The sequence below is a fragment of the Haemaphysalis longicornis genome, unplaced genomic scaffold, assembly GCF_048455015.1.
Source record: "Haemaphysalis longicornis isolate Haplotype H1 unplaced genomic scaffold, Haemaphysalis longicornis Haplotype H1 scaffold_16, whole genome shotgun sequence".
In the NCBI taxonomy this organism is placed as follows: domain Eukaryota; kingdom Metazoa; phylum Arthropoda; class Arachnida; order Ixodida; family Ixodidae; genus Haemaphysalis; species Haemaphysalis longicornis.
In genome coordinates this window covers 16,288,622-16,307,680 of record NW_027526266.1, presented here as the reverse complement: position 1 = coordinate 16,307,680, position 19,059 = coordinate 16,288,622, and the positions used below count along the sequence as shown (strand labels likewise).

General features: G+C 49.7%; 1 protein-coding gene across 2 annotated transcripts in view; it reads left to right on the top strand.

Annotated features, from left to right (window-relative positions):
* Window positions 1–19,059, top strand: part of LOC144166128 (caspase-7-like) — a 227,072-nt gene that overhangs the window by 46,940 nt on the left and 161,073 nt on the right. For both annotated transcript variants that reach the window (XM_077695742.1, XM_077695743.1), the window contains one exon: window positions 1,093–1,176. In XM_077695742.1, the coding sequence (XP_077551868.1) occupies window positions 1,093–1,176 (84 nt within the window). The remainder of the gene's footprint in view (window positions 1–1,092; window positions 1,177–19,059) is intronic.

The following is a 19,059-nucleotide window of genomic DNA, read 5'->3' as shown; positions in this document are numbered from 1 at the left end:
GCATTGCCGTTTTGAGATTGGACCTTAAAGTTTCAGAAGAACTACACCTGCCGGTTTTTTTCACCCCAAGGAAAAAAAAGCACTGCTGTATTTCAGCTCCTTAGACTCGAAGAGAGTGATAAGCGCCTTTGCAATTTTACGCTTTGGGTCTGCTATCACGAGGTCGGGCTTTCACAAAATGTACCTAGCCTTCAAAAACAGTGGAAAGGATGGTTGCAGCTTAGTTTCCCTGCTCGGTGATTAAAGCGGTTGCTAAATCTTTGCTTCAACAGATAAAAAGTGGTGGGAGAAAGTAAAGTGCTGATTTGGAGCGCACGACAATAAGGCCCTAAGTGGTGCCTTATGTTCACAAGGTATCCCACCACATGGAGACGGTGGCAAAACAACACGGCATCCCCGTTGTCTTTTCATACCTAGGAAGCTCTCTGCCCTGTGCCCACGCGTTTATGCCACGGAGAAGCGAGCATGCGATAAGGAGCATGCCAGGCCATTTGTGAAGCGCTGCACCGGTGTGGTGTATGAGATTGCGCTTTCGTGCGGATTGGCCTATATCGGCCAGACGGGGCGGTGTAATAATGATCGAGCACGGGAGCATGAATTGGCAATGGGGGGACTACGCACTTGCCTGTACATTGCGGGAACTGTAAGGATTGTTTTGCACGGCTAAGTGATATCAATACTTTGGGCAGAAGCCATCCCAAAGCGCGTGAAATACTGGAAGCTTTTTATATCAAGAAATATGGTCATGACTGTGTCAGTAATACTTCCGTTGCTCTCTTTTCCTCTCAGGTAGAATTGTTAACGTGTTTGACTTAGTGTACAGGCTGTTGTTATCTCTGTATTTGTTGCGATGATTATTTGGGATGTGTGTATTAAATGGTTCACGCTGCGTATGATCGGAATTTTGAGCTATATATGCGAGATGTAGCTTGTAAATAAATCAGTTCAACTAGCGCCTGCCCGGTTCGTTTTTTGTCGTCTGCCTTGTTTCTTGAACTGCTAACGTATCACTTAGAAGTTACACCAGTTCTACCTTGTTCACAAAGTTTGTTTCCTGTCAGGCAAGGCTTAATTGTTTTCTTATCTTCATAGGCAGAGTGCGGCACCTCAAGAAGACGTGGGGCTCCGCCGTTCCAGCGCCAGCAGCAGCGGTACCATCGCCCAATGGAAGGACAGGTGCGCCTCCGCCGCCTACTAGGCAGTTATTTGCGAAGGCGGACAATGCGATTCATCGAGCTGAATTTCGCCGTATTGAAAGATGTGGGTTTTTTCGTCACTAATGAGGAAAAGGGCATACTTGTTTTCAACAGCAACCATGTTTTCAGTGCATCTGGGTACTGCGGCGCCGCACAAAACTGCTCCGTGAAAGGTAGCTGCACCCGTCAAGCAAATGAAAACTTCACAAGTCTTACGTCGTTGCCATTCAGTTTTTTAGCATTTTTAACTAAGCTTAAGCTCACGCATGATAGAATAATTTCCCTTACACAGGTAAGGTGTACATAATTAGAGCGCATAAATAAAATTTATTCATAAATATATACGTAGTATCGATGTATTCACGAAGTTCTTTCACCAACATAAATGGAGTAATAAAGTACACACGGACATTGAACAAGCGATACGACATAACAATGCAATTTCTCCGACATTTAAATGGTAAAAAAACAGGGGTGCTCCCTTTATATTCAAGATAAGACGTCCATTAAATTCTTTTTTTTTTGTAATAGTGGACAAATCAATTTCGTGACGTTGTAGTTGTCCCAAGAAAGTGGGCATGCGGTGTTCTAGTTTATGGAATCTATCGTTTGTACAGGAAAAAGGTTTTAACGGTAGGTCTCTCTACCTAACATTATATTGGTATTCCTGAGGTTTCTTGAGAATAGATTGTCTGAAGTAGAATTCATTTTTATATTTCACACTGTGCTTATATTTCATAACGAGATTAAACTGGAAAGTCTGTTGGAGTGTAAGAACGTTTACCGTTGCGAACAAGTCGGCCCTGTGCGCATCATAAGAAGCGTTTGAATGTGGCAGATGGCCTTGTTTTGTAATAAAAGGAGTTTATATTAGTTTCCTTGCCATTAGGTTCCCCATACAAGGTTACAGTAATTTATATGAGGCGTAAGCATAGAGTTATAAAGCAACATTTTAACTGGATAAAAGTACCTTCCGAAATTTACATAGGATACCCCATGCCTTCGGCAATCGCTTCGCCACATCATTCACTTGTGTGTTCCACTTCATCTGTTGATGAAAAATCATTTCGTTGTCTTTACTTCCCTCACAACTGCTATGTTCCCTGACCCTAACTATATACTTAGGTGACGATTTACTATATTTGGTACAGGTGTAAGTTAAACAGCTTTTTTTGGAGGCATTTATTTCCAAGGAATTTATTTTAGTTCGTCTTAAATGTTTTGTAATGCGATATACGCTACGTAAGTTAGTTCGCGAACATTTGTGGACTGAAAGAGGAGAGCAGTGTCATCTGTATACATCGTACACACGGCATTTTTGTTAAGCCGGGGTTACTCCAATAACGTAAATAATAAAAGGCAGTGGCCCGAGTATCCTTCCCTGTGGAACTCCGGATGCTATTTCTCAGTAGGAATGATTTCGATCAGTTATAATGCTTTGCTTTCTATATATTAGGCGCGAGATTAAAGGCCCAGGTAAAGCAACGCGGATTCCACAATGTTCAAGTTTAACAGCTAATATTCTATGGTTGATTCTATCCAATGCCTTGCGAAATCAAGATATATACCCAGGGCAACAGCTCGTGTTCGCAAGAGAGAGGGAAAGACAACGAGAGAGAGAGAGAGAGAGAGAATAACTATAATGAAGACCAGCGATGTTGGCCAAGCCGTCGCGCTGTCTTGCTACGCTAGATGAGAGAACAAAAAAAAATGAAAAAAATGTGAAAATAAAAAGGTGTTGTTTGATGTACTCAAAATTTTCAATCACAATACTCTGCCCAGTTCTGTGCTCCTAAAAAATTTTAAGAGAGCTTTGATTGCGCGTGTACCCTTACTGGTACCCGACTAAGGACCTAAAACAACGCTCAGCTCAAGTCCCGCACCAAGCTGCCTGCTAAAAGATGATATCAGTTTCTGTGTGTGCACGGTGTACCTTGGACACACGCATATGACATGATAAATATCTTCTCGTGAGCCACATGTGAAATAAAGAGGTGAAGATGCCTCCAGGATTTCGAACACGCAATGTGCCTTATAGCCAAAATTCGAGCATAGCCTATGAAGAATAGTTTCCTCGCGCTGGCTAGGCCCAGGTGGCATTCTGAAGGTGCAATTGGGATCAATCACGTGAAGAGGTGCGTATTCTGTCTTGCGTCAGTCCAGATAGACATCAGCGCTTTGCATGTGGTTGATGAAGCGAGTATTGCCGCATCCTTTCTGGTGAATGGGATCGGCAGAGCTTGATTGCAGAGATTGTGTGAAGCTGAGGCGGCTTTGTCTGCTGCACCCATGCCGGCAACTCTACAATGTGGAGGAATCCACTGCAGATCTACTCTGTGTCTTTTTTGCATGGCTTGTAAGTACAAATAATTGATTTCCCAGGCTAGGTTTTCTTTTCGAAGCGACTTTAAGCTCTCGACTGCTGACCTGGAGTCTGTAAAATATGCCGTTGATTGGCCATCTGCCATAGAATATAATGAAAAGCATCGCGCAGTCAATCCAGCTCAGTTACTGTCGTAGAGGGCTTGTGGCTCAGTAGGGCTTGTGGCTCAGCGAGGGGGAATCGAAATCCCCATCGCCGACGATGTCGCCATCATTGAGCCATCAGTGTACACGGGAGTGGGGCCTCTGTATTTGTTGTTAAAATTGCCGCGAACCATGCATTTGGTTTGTTTATTTATGTTTTGCTTTTGCCGCCGGGCTGTGCTGGTCTGTGGTATCTGTGTGCCAAGAAAAGCGCGTGTTCCATTCTGTATTTCTATGCCGTGCGTGTTATCGCTTTCTCTTTTGATACGGAGAGCGTTTCCAACTACCGCCAACAGCCTAGAATAATATTCTTTGATCTACAATGTTCTCATTTAAATCGATGGTTCGAGAAACACTCGCGCCGAAACGTAAAAGCGTGCAGTGCGGACGCCGGGGTATTCGACTCTTCGACGCTCGCCTGCACACGTCCTTTGTTGACTGCTGCTTCACCGCCTGTGTACTTTTTGAGTTGTTATGGGAGCACAAGTTCGATTCCATAAACGTGTTTTCCTTCAAGACGACTGTGTGATATTTGGCCTCGTGACATCTGGTGGAGCTGCTGGATACGCACCCTTTATGCCCCCTCCTCCTTCTGGAAACCGACAAGCCAGCTCAAGCCAGAAAGCCACCGACTTCAAGGTTTACAGACCGAGTATGTACTTTTACTGGAAAGAACCAAGAGGAAGAATGCCGCATCCGACAAGATTGTGCATGAAGCCGCTCCCCCCATCGTCTTGGAAGAGCCCCTGGAACCACCATCGTTCCGGGGATGTCCCGATGAAGACCCTGAGGACTGGCTGGAGAAAGTGGAGCGCGTCCGGACCTTGAAAAGGTGGGATCACGAGGAAACCTTTCGGCATGTGTTCTTATATTTGGAGGATGCAGCTGGAGCTTGGTTCGAGAACAACGAAAGCTCCCTGACTGACTGAACTCTCTGTAAGAGCGAGTCCCTGAAAACATTTACCACCGTCCTGCGGAAGGAGCGAGTCACACTTTTGTTGGAAGCGCCACGCAACACCCCAACATAGGTGTCGTGATTTTTATTGAGGAGATGAAACAACTATTTCGCCGCAGGGACCCGGAAATGACAGAAGAAAATACGTTATGCTTCTTAATGCGCTGAGTGAAGGAGGAACCGTTTGCTGGACTTGTCCGCAATCCGCCGAAAACCATCCCCGAATTCGTGAGCGAAGCCAGCACAATTGGGAAGGCCCAGCACGGGGCACATTGAGTTTTAATGGTGATGGTGAGCGCGACACCGCGAACCCCGAGCTCCCATAAAAAAGCTGTGTCCAACCTTGGCGAGATTTTGAAAGGTGAAGGGTAGAATCCGTAAACGGTGGCCGTCGGAGCCCTAGAAAAGCTCCGGCCGATGAGCTCCCTGTCTGTCTACCAGGCAGGGAGCTCCGGTCCGTCATTGACTCATGGTCAATGAAGAAAGAACCCCCGTCCTCTGCTTTATACTAAGGCGTATAATATTCTCTAAACCCCTCTTTTCAAATCATCGGGCCCCAAAAAGGGCAAGCACCGAAGCAATTACAAAGCCTATTACATGCAATGCATCTCATGCTCGCCCCTCTGTCCTTCCTGCGTCGGTCCGGCGTTGTCCGCACAGCTGCGCCTCTCCTCCTCTCTCCAATAGCGAACACTCTCTCCCTAACAGCTGCGAATTGGCGCAGCGCACTCTCACTCCGTTGCTAGGCGCCGGTGGGTGGCGCTGCGCGCGCTGTGGATGTGCAGTACTCTCTCTCTCCGCACTCTCCTCTCCTTCGGGTGCTGTGAATATAAAGCGGCATGCCGCGCTCTGGCGGTCTCAGTCGACGGTCGTCCGCCCACCTCCCCTTCGCGTGAGAATCCTTGCTATAAGCGTAATCAATACGATGGAAAGCGCCAATGGAACCCCCCATGAGATGCGTTGCACCACACCAAGGTTCCTGCAAGGGGAGGTGGGCGTAATTTTTTTAAACCTGCTTTTCACCCATCCCGACAACTTTCCACGCTTTCTAATAATGCAGGCAGCTGTTAAGGCAACGCCGATTACCAACAGGTCTGTGTTCTTAGTATCAAAGTTTATTGAAAGTCTCGTAGGCAAACAATTACGCCACCTCCTCTAGCAGGAGCCCTGGTGTGATGCAACGCATCTCATGGGGGGTTCCATTGGCGTTTTCTATCGTATTGATTACGCTTATAGCAGGGATTCTCACGCGAAGGGGAGGTGGGCGTAATTTTCCAATTTCACCATGCAATGCACATGCAGTACACGTAGGCTCAGGTACGGTCTTTATTGCAGACGAGAATGAGTGTCTTGTGGTCCGTAAAGTGCACAGTTAGGGGCTCGACCATTGCATCAAGCAATCGTCGGGTACTGCCAGAGTTATAGCGTAATGCGGACGACCGTCGACTGAGGCCGTCGGAGCGCGGCATGCCGCTTTATATTCACAGCGCCCGAAGGAGAGCAGGGCGCGGAGAGAGAGAGAGTACTGCACATGCGCAGCGCGCGCAGCGCCGAGCATAGAGCCGCCCACCGGCGCCTAGCAACGGAGTGAGACCGCGCTGCGCCAACCCGCAGCTGTTTGGGAGAGAGTGTTCACTATCGGAGAGAGGAAAGGAGGAGAGGCGCAGCTGTGCGCACAGCGCCGGACAGACGCAGGAAGGACAGAGGGGCGAGCATGAGATGCGTTGCATATAATACTAAGCGAAAAAACTAACCTCAAGTGACCTGCTTATCGAAGTGAACAACAAGGACCAAACGAACACCCTACTGAAGCAAACGACGTTAGCCGACTTTGACATCACTGTAACTCCCAATTGCACCCTCAGCAGCTGCCAAGGTGTCATTTCCGAAGCAGAACTGATAAATAAAACTGACTCGGACCTCCTTGAAGGTTTGCGGGAGCGGGGGTACCCGCTGTTCGACACATCACAATGAGACGTGACGGAAAGGAAATAAGGACAAAGAACATCATATTAACGTTTGATCGTTGCCCTTTGCCAGAGTCTGTCAACGCTGGCTTTATGCACTGCAAGACCAGAGTGCATATACCTAACACGCGCCGTTGCTTTAAGTGCCAACAGTATGCGCATGGAACCAATGGGTGCCGAGGGAAACAAACGTGCGCTAAGTGCGCCGGACACAACTGACTAACGAGTGCAAAGCAACACAATTCAAGTGCAGCAACTGTGATGGACCCCACGCAGCATACTCTCGCTCTTGCCAGAAATTCAAACAAAAAAAGAGATCATCAACCTCAAAGTGACCCAAAATCTGTCATTCCCAGAAACGCGCAAACGGCATGCACTGGTCCCTTCAGGGAGCTACGCCGACGCAGACCGCCGGGGGGAGGGGTGGCGTCTGGTTTCCGCGGGTATTCAGGTCAGCGAAGCTGACTTGGTCCCGCCTACGCTACCCGAGGCGCTTGCTGTGGCAGCCAAAAACACTCCTGCAACTCCTGGGGCGGCTGCGGGTGCTGCGCAAGAACAAAAAAAAACGTTGCAACTGGCATTTCGGTCGCCACTCTAAACACTCCGGCCACGGAAGCACCAGTGGCAATGTATGTGGACGCGGGAGGCTCCTGTTCCGCAGCCATGTCCAACATATCAAAGAAGGTGGTGGTGGGATCTCTTGGTATTCCATCAAATACGTTGCTGGCTGGGCATCGTAAGACCGCCATCTCGTCTAAGCCTCAAAACACCGATGACGACATGGATATTATGCCATCTCGGCCTGCATTCCAGTCATGAAAAGAGCATCGCGGCAGTTTTCGCAGAGGGAAAAAACCGCAAGGTCCCCGAGTCACGGGCTCTGATTCATTCGAGCACCGCCCAGAAAACCCCTTACACAGCACTGGAATTCTCCTAAGTTTTCATTGTAGCCCAAAGTATGATGCAATGGAACTGTAGGGGACTAATGAAAAACGTCAATGAGATATATGAAATCCTCCACAAATATCAGCTGAATATGATGTGCCTACAAGAAACACACCTTAAACAGACACAAACCAACTTCCTCACTCAATACACAGTATTCAGGAAAGACAGAGACGGCTGGACTCACTTTTCTGGTGGTGCAGCGATTGTCATGTAAAAATTCTATCCCCTGTCAATTCGTTCAGTTTGTTACTCCTGTCCAAGTAGTGGCTGTCCGGGCAATAATTTGTAATAGGCTATTAACAGTTTGCTGCTTATACATTCTTCCTAACTACTACCTATCAAGTTCAGATTTCCAGGCTCTAATAGACGAGCTTCCATCTTCTTTTTTGTTAGTAGGCGATCCTAATGGTCATTGTGTATTCTGGGGGTCTGAACGTACAGATACCCGGGGCCGCTTGCTGGAAAAGATTGTTTTATCATCCGGAGCTTACCTAATCAACAAAAAACAGCCAACATACTATAGTCAAACACACCACACATATTCGCACATCGATTTGGCTATTGGGTCTTCCATTCTTTTTCCGTCCGTTGAATGGGAGGTCGACACTAACCACTACGGAAGACCACTTCCCAGTTACCCCCAGATGTCTAGAAACAGGCCCCTGCAGTGCCATCTCGCATAAAAAGTTCAGAAACTCCGGTGCCGACTGGGAAAAGTTTAAGAAAAAGTCAAAACTCTCTTACTCAACCATGAGTGACTCGGGCATCGGTGAACCTTCTAGCTTTCTTACGTGTCATATCCATGAGTCATCATCATTTTGTTTTAATTTACGGGCCCTCTACACCCATATATAGTTTTTTGGCAGTGGCACGTTCATGCTCCTTTCATACATGTTTAAGTGTGAACGTGACGTAGAAGGACCACCTAACAGAGCCTTTGCACTCTTTGGTCGCAGATACCCTTACGCCAATAAACACAAGCATAATAATAATAAACAATCGAGAAGTCCCTCGAAATGCGTGCTAAGCAACATGACCGCAACTTTGTTGGCACGGCCAACACGAACTACGTCGACAACAAGCGGTTTCCGGCTGATAGCCTACGCGAGACCATCCGCGCAGTAGTAAGAGAGGAGAAGCGGAAACTTCTCCCCACGCCGACGGAGCCCCAAGTCACTTCCCTTAGCAACGTGATTAGGGAAGAAGTGAAACCATGTTGGGAATTTTTGCGCCGCCCTAAGTACCCCTCGAGCCACAAGCTGTGACGTACTACATGGCTGTTTCTCGCGTCCGCCCTGCTCCACCACGTCATCAAAAGGCTCCGCCGTACCAACGTCCAATGTCGCCCACCTGGCCCCGCTGTAGTCCGAAACCCGACGCCGAGGAAGACGGACGTATGGCAAACTCCCGACAATCGTCCTCTGAGCTCCCACTGCGGAGAAACCAACCACCTCTACCGTAGCTGCCCCTACAAGAGGCTCGGTTTGAGAGGGTTCTCCGTCGACACACCATGCCCCCGGCCCGGCAAGCACCCTACTGAAATCGAAGAGTACCTGTCCAACGCCAACTGAGGTGCAGCGCGTATCAACCGTTCTCTCTCGCCATACCCATACCAGTCGCCGAACCGCGGTAGCAATGATGTCTTCGCCCGTGGAAGGTCCCCCAGCCCACGCAGGAGAAACTAAAGGCAGCAACTTCTGGAGGTGAACTTGCACAACGGCGGAAAAACTAAAACCCTCATACGACGCAACGATTCGCCGAAGACAACGATCTACGACATACCCTGAGCCCGACGAGCCAATCTAACCGTGACCTGACTCCCGAACACGACGATAGCAAGACGCAGCGAAGCGTGCCCGACATGACTGATCCGGACACTGAGACGACGACGACAACTACGACGCATAGTGTCCAACCATATCACGGACAAGGCGAGATACGAAGCCCCAACGCACCCAGAACTCGAGGAAGGCGACTTTCAGCGTCCAGTTGGCCATCGACGGCTTTAATGTAGTTGCCCTCGTAGACACGTGAGCTGACTACTCTGTAATAAGCGGATCATTCGCTTCTAAGCTGAAGAAAGTTACGACCAGATGGAACGGACCACACATACGCACATCAAGAGGCCATCTCGTAACGACAAGTGGAAGGCGCACATCACGCGTCACCCTAGACGGCACCTCGTACGCTGCCGCTTTCGTCATTTTGCCTCACTGCTTCCGCGACGTAAGTCTTGGAATAGACCTTTTGACGGACAACGGTGAATTAATCTGCCAAGTCGATAAGGTTTTCCTCCGATCACTTCATGACACAGGAACCAAGCCCCGAACACCGTGCTGCTGTAAGGATAACCGACGATCACATCACCCTGCCACCCCACGCAAGCTTGATCATCGCCGCCTACTGTGAATATGCTGCTCCTGACATCGACTGCATCGACGCTATCGTTGAGAGCGACCAAAGATTGGTACTCGGCCACGGTATCTCCGTTGCAAGAGGCATTGCGCGCTTAGAGCAATGCAAATCCCATGTTTTCGTCACGAATTTCATCGAGGAATAGCAGCTTCTAAATAAGGACGCTGCAGTTGCGTTCCTCGAAGAAACGCAAGAAGCAAGTCACCGATAGTCACCGTACCGCGTCTCTTCACATGTGCGGGAAGCAATCCGGACTCAATTCGACGACATGCTCAGCGACGATGCAATACAACCATCGAAAAGCCCCTGAGCTGCGCCGGTCCTACGCGTGAAGAAAAAAGACAGCACATTTATGTTCTTCATTGACTACCGGTGACTGAACAAAATCACCGAAAAGGACGTGTACCCTCTGCCACGAATCGACAACAACCTCGACCACCTCTGCCGCGCAAATTACTTCTCTTCGATGGATTTAAAGACGGCCTACTGGCAAATTGAGGTGGACGAGAGAGACCGAGAAAAGACTGCATTCATAACCCCGGACGGCCTATACGAGTTCAAGGTGATGCCGTTTTGGGTATGCATGGCGCCAGCAACGTTTCAGAGAGTCATGGACACTGTGCTAGCTGGCCTAAAGTGGCGCACCTGCCTCGTACACCTCGACGACGTTGTAGTATTGTCCCGGACTTTCGAAGAACAACTTGCAAGGTTGGAACTTGTACTAGAGGTCATTTGCACGCCGCGTTTAACGCTGAAGCCTGGAAAGTGCCGCTTCGCGTACAAGGAGATCAAGCTTTTTGGGCCATGTCGTCAACTCCGCGGGAGTCGTGCCTTATCCGGCGAAAGCTTGAGCCATAGCGAAATTCCCAAGACCGAAAGACAAGAAGGGAGTGCGAAGATTTCTCGGATTATGCGCGTACTACCGGCCTTTCGTCGGGAACTTCGCACGCATTGCAGAGAGACTCATGCGCTTCACGAAAAATAGCACCCCTTTCAGCTGGGAACACACTACAAAAAAGCATTTTGCGAGCTGCAACAAATCCTGCAAAGCCAGTATTTCGACGAAACGCTCAAACGGAAATACACACGGACGCCAGCGATATAGGCTTAGGTGCCGTTCATGTGTAAAAGCAAAGTGGTTGCGAAAAGGTAATCGCCTACTCCAGCCGTGGTTTGTCGAAGGAGGCGAAAAACAACTCTGTCTCCGAGAAAGAGTGCCGCGCTACTATATGGGCCATTTTAAACTTTCGCCCATACATGTATGGCAGACCGTTCAAGGTTGTGACAGAACATGCTCTGTGTTGACTCGCCACATTGAAAGGCCCCTCGGGACGTCTTTGGCGATGGAGCTTGCGCCTACAATAATTCGACGTTACCATCGTCTATAAAACAGGAAGGAAACACTCCTACGACGACTATCGGTCTCGCGCCAACGCCGACCCACCACGTCAAGACTCCGACGAAGACAGCGCGTTCTTCGGAGTCGTGACGGAGAGCTACCTAGCCGCCCAGCAGCGTGACGACTCTGAGTTACGCGTCATGATCGACTACCTCGAAGGACGCAACGTCGGCGTGACTAGGGCCTTCAAACGCAACTTACTAGCATTCAGCCTAAAAAACTCCGCCCTCGTGAAGAAAAATTTCAATCTTGTAACGAGAACGAATTATCTTTTAGTCATCCCTGCATACCTTCGAGACGAACTTTTGTAAGCCCGTCACGACGACCCGTCATCCAGATATCTCTGCACTGCACGTACTATTAGAAAAATCAAAGTAAAGTGCTACTGGCCCCACCTTACAACCGATCTGTCCACTACGTCCGGAGCTGCCCTAACTGCCAGCGACGAAAAACAGCACCGATGACACCCGCCGGACTTCTGCAGGCGATTGCCGTCCCATTGAGGCCCTTCCATCAGATTAGAATGGACCGTTTGAGCACGTTCCCTATGTCACGACCCGAGAACAAGTGGATTGTCGTAGCGACAGACTAAGTGACGCGCTACACAGGCACCGCCACTCTTCCCAGGGGGACTGCACAAGAAGTTGGATTTTCTTCATATCCCAAGTTGTGCTGCGACATGGAGCCCCTGAAGTCTTAATCACAGGCCGCGGAACGGCCTTTATTGCGGAGCTGCTGCAAGGAATATTCTGCCACAGTAACATAGATCACCGAAGAATTACGGCGTATCACCCCCACACGAACGGACTAACGGAACGTTTGAACGATACGATTGCAGATAGGCTGTGCATGTACGTCGACGTTGAACAAAAGACCTGGTACGAAGTTCTCCCGTATGTCACGTTTTCGTACCACACGGCTATCCAAGAAACCACGCAGATGACACCGTGCGAGAATGTCGTTGGAAGACGGAAGACTACGACGCTTGACGCCATGCTGCCGCACGTCGAAGACGATGACCGCAACGCCGACATCCATGGATACCTTCAGCGTGTAGAGGAGGCGCGCCAGTACTCTCAAGTTTCTACAACGAACCAGCAGCTGGGGGATGCCGCACGCTACAATCTCCGACGCCGAGATGCCCAGTAATATCCAGGGGATCTTGTGGGCGTGTGGACTCCCATCCGATGACGCCGGCCTAGTGAAAAGCTTCTGCGACGGTATTTGGGAGCCTACCGGATTCTACGACGTGTTGGCCAACTTACTTACGAGGTGATACCCCGACGGCGATCACGGCACATCTCGACGACGCACGCGGCCCCAAGTCGTCCACGTGGTTCGCCTGAAACCGTACCACGCAAGATGATCGAGGGACATTTGTGTTGTTTGTTCGGACTGGCCTTTATTTTAGGATGGGGTCATGCACTTTCAGAGGAGGTAATGCGGGAAACCATGCAATGGGGTTGTTTATTTTTGTTTTGCTTTTACTGTACGGCTGCGCGGTCTGTGTTATCTGTGCCAACGGAAGCGCGTGTTCCATTGCTGATTTCTATGCCGTGCGTGTTACCTCTTTCTCTTTTGATAGGGACAGCGTTTCCAACTAACGTCAACAGCCTAGAATAATCTTCTTTGATATCAAATGTTCTGGATGTAAATCGACTCTTCGAGAAACACTCGTGCAGAAAGATAAAAGCGTGCAGAGCGGACGCCGCGATAATCGAGCCTTCGACGCTCGCTTACGCACGTCGCTTTGTTGACTGCTGCCTCGCCGCCTGCGTACTTTTTGAGTTGTTAGGGGAGCACAAGTTCGCTCTAATAAACGTGTTTTTCCTTGAATACGACTGTGTCATCTTTGGCTTCGTGACAATAAGCTCTATGGCAAAGAAATGTAGAGCTGGGGCTGGTATATCCGCCTTTCGCTTAACTCCAGGTACCGTGGTGACTATATTTATTGGAGGAAATAGCCACGGAGGGTGAGGAGAACCGGCTGAAGGTTGATACTAAGAAGGCAGTCCGTGCTGCACTTCGGAGACAAAGGCTGCAGCAAGAGGATGCCCATGTTGCCTTGCCACAACCCCAGCCGCGTGCGAAGCTGTTCCATTGCCTTCAAAGCAGTGGACGGAAGCTGACTGCTCGATGTCAAGGTTTCCACTGTAGAGGTTGTCTTCGGGACGCCAAGGCAAAGTATTCGAGCCTGCGCTCCCATCAAGTATTTTATAATTTCCTTTGGAGAAAGAAGTCACGGCTGGGAGGCTATAGCAAAGTAAGCCTTCCCGAAGGGCATCGTATACCCGTAAGGAGAGCTGACGCTACAACCACCAGGGCTGTTGGAAAGCACGGCAAAAATGTCCGCGAATGACGTGAACTTCTGCTTTAGGCCTCGGATGTTCGGCGTCCATGTCACATGGCGTTCGAAGGTAACAGCCAAAAACCTGTGATAGGTGACATACGCTATCAGCACGCCTGTGGCCATTAAAAGGTATTCCAGACGTCCCGCTTTGTTAAGGCCATTGCGTCGCAATTGGCCGGTTATATATCAAGGCCACTTGTCCCGAGAAATTTTTCCATTTAGATTACAGCAAGCCGAAGTCTCGACTGGAGCACACGCCTGTTGCGGCCCAAGAATCAGATACCGATATCGTCAGCGTATATGGAGATTTATACCGATTTCGGCAGACATCTGTCAACGCCAATAATCGAAGTATTGAAAAAGAGTAGGGCTCAACGCCCCACCCTGAGGGACACCAGGGGTCCCGTTACAGAGGGATGTCTCACCATCCCCTACTGACATGTAGGTGGTCCTATCACCGTGGTAACCAGACATCTAGTCATAAATTCGTCCCGCAATGCCTACAAACGTCATCGCTGTCCTGACAGCTTCATGGAGGACACAGTCATATTATGATTTAATGTCAATGAAGGCTGCAATGGTAATTAACCGTCAGATCTTTGCGTGCTTCCCATGTGTTGCAAGGGCAATGCCGTTATCAGTACTGCTCCGGCCCTTGCAGAAGCCCGACATCTGCGATAGACGTACGCTTCTGTCAGTCAGATCCTACTCTACGCGGAGCAGTACTATTTTCACCATGAGCTTTCCAATGCAGCTTAGAAACGCAATACGCCATTACGAATCAATATTGGTGGGGTCTTCGGCAAGTTTTAGAACTGGCATGATGCGAGCTTTCTTCCACCCAGGCTCGAGACGGCTGGTCCACCAGGAACGGTTGAATATTGACAAGACCCACCGCTTCGCATTGGGGCCTAGATGGCAAAAAACGGTATAACCTATCCCGTCTGGGCCTGGGGAAGAGGCCTTGTTAACTGAGCACAGAAAAGCTTCAAGTTCTGCCATAGAAAATATTTGGTCCATGTAACGTGTGTTCGGTGATTTGTTCGCATCACTGGAAATCCTCGTTTTAAGGACCCCGGTGCGGCGGTAATTGTAGCACCGAAGCCTTCACCGACATATAAGTCGCTTACTTTCATTCTTAGAGAAACAGAGTTAAAAGTTCACATCTGAGTTTGCGGTGTACGGAGAATACGCACGAAGCTCTATATACTTGTGCGCGGCTTCCGAGGGTCCAACTTCGAACAAAAGGACACCCATACACGTTTTGCAAGCTTCTTCAGATGCCTCTGAATAAGCTTTTGCGTGCTTCTGGCTGCTTGTATATCTTCTACTGCGACGAATTCGTTCAACGGGTTAGGCGGTAAATTGTGTTGCCCGAATTGAGGTCGTTTCTCCCACACAGCAGGATTTCCGTATTTGCCACACCAGTTGATGAACGCAGGACTGCGTGCCCTGATAGCCGTGTATCTCTCTGGAAAGTGGGCTCTCAGAAATGGCAACAACGGCAAGCTGGTGTTTTTCCACAAATCTACGGAATCCTGGAAGCCGCTAACCAAGTCCACATGCGTTCCTTTGAAAAATAATTCTGTTTCGCCGAATTTGCTGCAGAGTAGGAAACGTATAGTGATTGTTGCCGCTACAGCCATTGTACTAGTAGAGGCGGAACGAAGTCGACGAGCGTCACGACAGTTTGGCCACTGCGGTAGTACCAGAGAGGAGAAAGAGGCGTACAGCTTCCACGATAGAGTAGATTGCAGAACAGAGGCCTATTGAGATACGTTCGGCTTGCGACTCGTGTTGTCCTTCCAGGGTGGCATCGGAAGGAGCTCTAGAAGACCTAGCACCAGGGGTGGAATTGAAAACTGCTGTTGACTCCATCGCCCCCGTAGTCGTGGACATTAGTGCTGCTCTCGGATCTGGTGAAGGGACCTCCACTCAAGCCAGAGGAGGTGTAGCCGAAGAAGCTGGTGCCGCCGTGCCAGCTGCAGCTTCAGCGTTTGAAGGTGGAGTACATTGTAGGGATGGTAGGGCATGAAAGTCTTAATCCGGGTCCATAGAGACGGACTTGTCTACTTCCCGCGCTTGCTTTTTGAATATTTATTGTGTCCAGTGGCAGGCTGCTCTTATACAACTGCTTTCACATACTCATAGTAAGTATTGTCTAGCCGGTTTCGGGGTCTCGGGGGCTCACCGCATATGACCAGGATTCAGAGGCCAGGGCGACAAGGAGAAGCAAGGAGGTTTATAAACAAGTAGGGTTACATGGTCAGGATACAAGGTCGAGTGCCAAACAAAGGGCCTGCATGACCTTAAATAAAGTTTCAGGTCCTTGCACTGTGTCTCTGGCTCTAACTGCACGAACCAATCACAGCATGGACACCGTGTAACCAGGGCCGCTGTCATTGGGCCCTCCGGGGCCTTTCAATGGGGACACACGAACCAATTACAGCGCAGGCTCCGTGTCTCTAGACCGTCAATCCCGGGTTCTCCGGGGTCCGCAAAAGTGTGCCCACGTTCCGGTCACGGCGAAGAACGCGGAGAGGGTTTCCGACCTTGACAGCCAGGCTCTCCAAAGGGACACCTTCCTTTTCGTTGTTTTACTGTTTTACAGTATTCTCGGTGTTTTCTCGGCGTTCGATCCGTGCTTCGAAAAAAGACGCTTGCTTGGCTTCCCGGGAGCTCTCTGACCCAGTAGAAATGGTTGCTCGGCGCTTTGGGACAATTCCACGAGCCACGAAAATTACACTTGCGAAGCAGCACATAAGGCTCCGAAGTTTTGTTGTCGGTCTAGGTCGCTACAGCTTCCTCCGCCACCACGAAACTCCACCTGAGGGTGAGGATCCGGACCGGTTCACTCGAAGCGTCGGCTGTAGTCCAATGGCGTCAACCACTGCAGATGATCTTCTTCGGCCTTCCGCTGGTTTGGGCATCTCGGGCGTACACTCCTTGGTCACTTTAGAGGATAACACCAACGCATACACAGCCACAGTGCACGATAACACATGGCCCACTCCATAGCCATTGGGTCAAGTAGTGGAGCTAACTGTCCACTATAAAAAGCTTATTTTCGTAATGATGAAGAAAACAACAGTAAAACCCTCCCCAGAACACAACGGAAGGCCGAAATTTTGTAAATACAAGTTTTCTTTCCTTCTCTCTTTCTGACGTGGTTGTCGTCAGAAAAGGTTACATACCTCCCTCACATCAAATTGAAGGCCTGCTGTGCGTTTTGCCCTTTTTGTACTGAACATCGAAGTTATACTGTTGAAGTGCGAGACTCCATCATAGGAGACGGCCGGTTTTGGAAGACATGTTTTGGAGCCATGTGAAAGGACAGTGATCAGTCTCAAAAGAGAAATGCCAACCAGCTAGGTAGCAAGCTAACTTGTGCGCGGCCCATACTAGGCACGCGCACTCCTTTTCTGAAGCGCTGTAGGCTTCTTCATGAACGGTAAGCTTTCTGCTCATGTATACTATAGGAGGCTCGCTTCCCTCTTCGTCCCGCTGGCACAAAATTACTCCAATGCCACGGTCACTGGCATGGCATTGCGCAATGAAAGGCCTATCGTAGTCTGGCGCCTCGAGAACAAGGCGGCTCATTAGCGACGCCTTCAAACTTTGGAACGCCTTGCGCTGTTTTTAGTCCCACGCAATTTGTGTGGGCTTGTCCTTTAGTAGTGCCTCTGTTAGTGGGCTGGCCATTTCCGAGTAGTTCTTTATGTACCAAGGTTAGTAGCAGGTAAGCCCGAGGAAGGCCCGGACGTCTGTCTTAGTTTTCAGTCTGGGGTAAGACGCGACTTCCTCGACCCTATTTTTCGAGGGCCTGCGTTTTCCGCGTCCGACAATGCGCCCAAGATAGGACACTTTGGCTCCGCCTAGCTTCTCATTTTTGGGCTTTCACCGTCAACCCAGCTTCACTTAACCGTTGAAACACCTTTCTGAGATGCTCTAGGTGCTCCCCTCACGAGTTAGAAAAGAGTGCTATGTCATTGAGGTAGAGCAAGGCGAAATCACTCATTCCTCGCGACACCCCCTACATAATCCGCGAAAAGCAAAATTGGGCATTCTTTAGCCCGAAACTGAGCACAAGGGGACGGTAAGACCCGAAAGGGGTCGCGAATGCCGCATAACAGCTTGCGCGCGCTGTCAGAGGCGCTTGCCAGTATCCGCGAATGAGATCGAGTGTAGATACGTAGCGAGCCCGGCTCACAGTTTCTATCCTTTCTTCAATATTGGGGATAGAGTAGAGCTGATCCCTCGTCTTTGCGTTGATTTGTTGGTAATCTATGCATGGCCGCGACTCTTTCCCTGGGGCCCCTACGATTATCAACGGCGATGTATCTGACAGTTTCTTCAGAACCTCGGCTGGACCCTCCCACTGCACTTCAAGCTTGTTTGTCTTGCAAGGCCGCAGCAGCATGACCTTGTCATTTTCTTTAAACGAACGCTTCCGGGCTGTGCGGTCGTAATAAAGCTTGGATTTTGCCTTTGCGGCACTCATGCAAGTCTCTGCCACCTGGCGCGCTATGCTCATTTTTTGGGGCAATTCTAGCACATACTCAACAACAGCTGTCTCCTGTTGCTCCATCGTCCAGTTTTCCCGAAGCATAAAGAGTGGCGACCGCGGTTCGCAGCCGTACACCATCTCTGGCGGGCTAAACCCGGTCGACTCATGAGGCACAGTGCGCAACGCAAACGTCGCCGCTGGGAGGCAACGCTCCCAATCGGTAGAGTGCTCATGATATAAAGCCCTTAGCACACGCTTCAGCACTGAATGCCAGCGTTGTACGCTGTTTGTCTGTGGATGGCAAACCGAGCTGTGTATGACCTTTATGCCGCACTTCTCCAAGAACGTTCTAGTGAGAGCGCTCGTAAAAATGCTACCCTGATCACTCTGCAGCTCTGCGGGGAAACCTACGCGCGAACAAATACTCAGAAGACCCTCCACCACCTCCGTAGAACTAAGCTCCTTAAGGGGAGCAGCCTCAGGAAAGTTCGTCGCCGGACAGCGCATTGTCAACACCTACTTGTGCCCTGAAGCTGTGGTGGGAAGCGGTCCTACCGTGTCAATGACTACACGCCGAAACGGTTTGGTGATCAGCGGAACTAGCTTCACCGGTGCCTTCCACTTGTCAGACGATTTTCCGATGCGCGGGCATGCATGTCATGACCTTACGAAATGCTCCACGTCCTTGAAGCAGCCAGGAAGGTAAAACTCCTGCAGGAGTTTCTTTCGTCTTTTTGACTCCCAGATGCCCCGACCACGAATTGTCATGGGCCATGTGCGGAATATCTGTTCGATA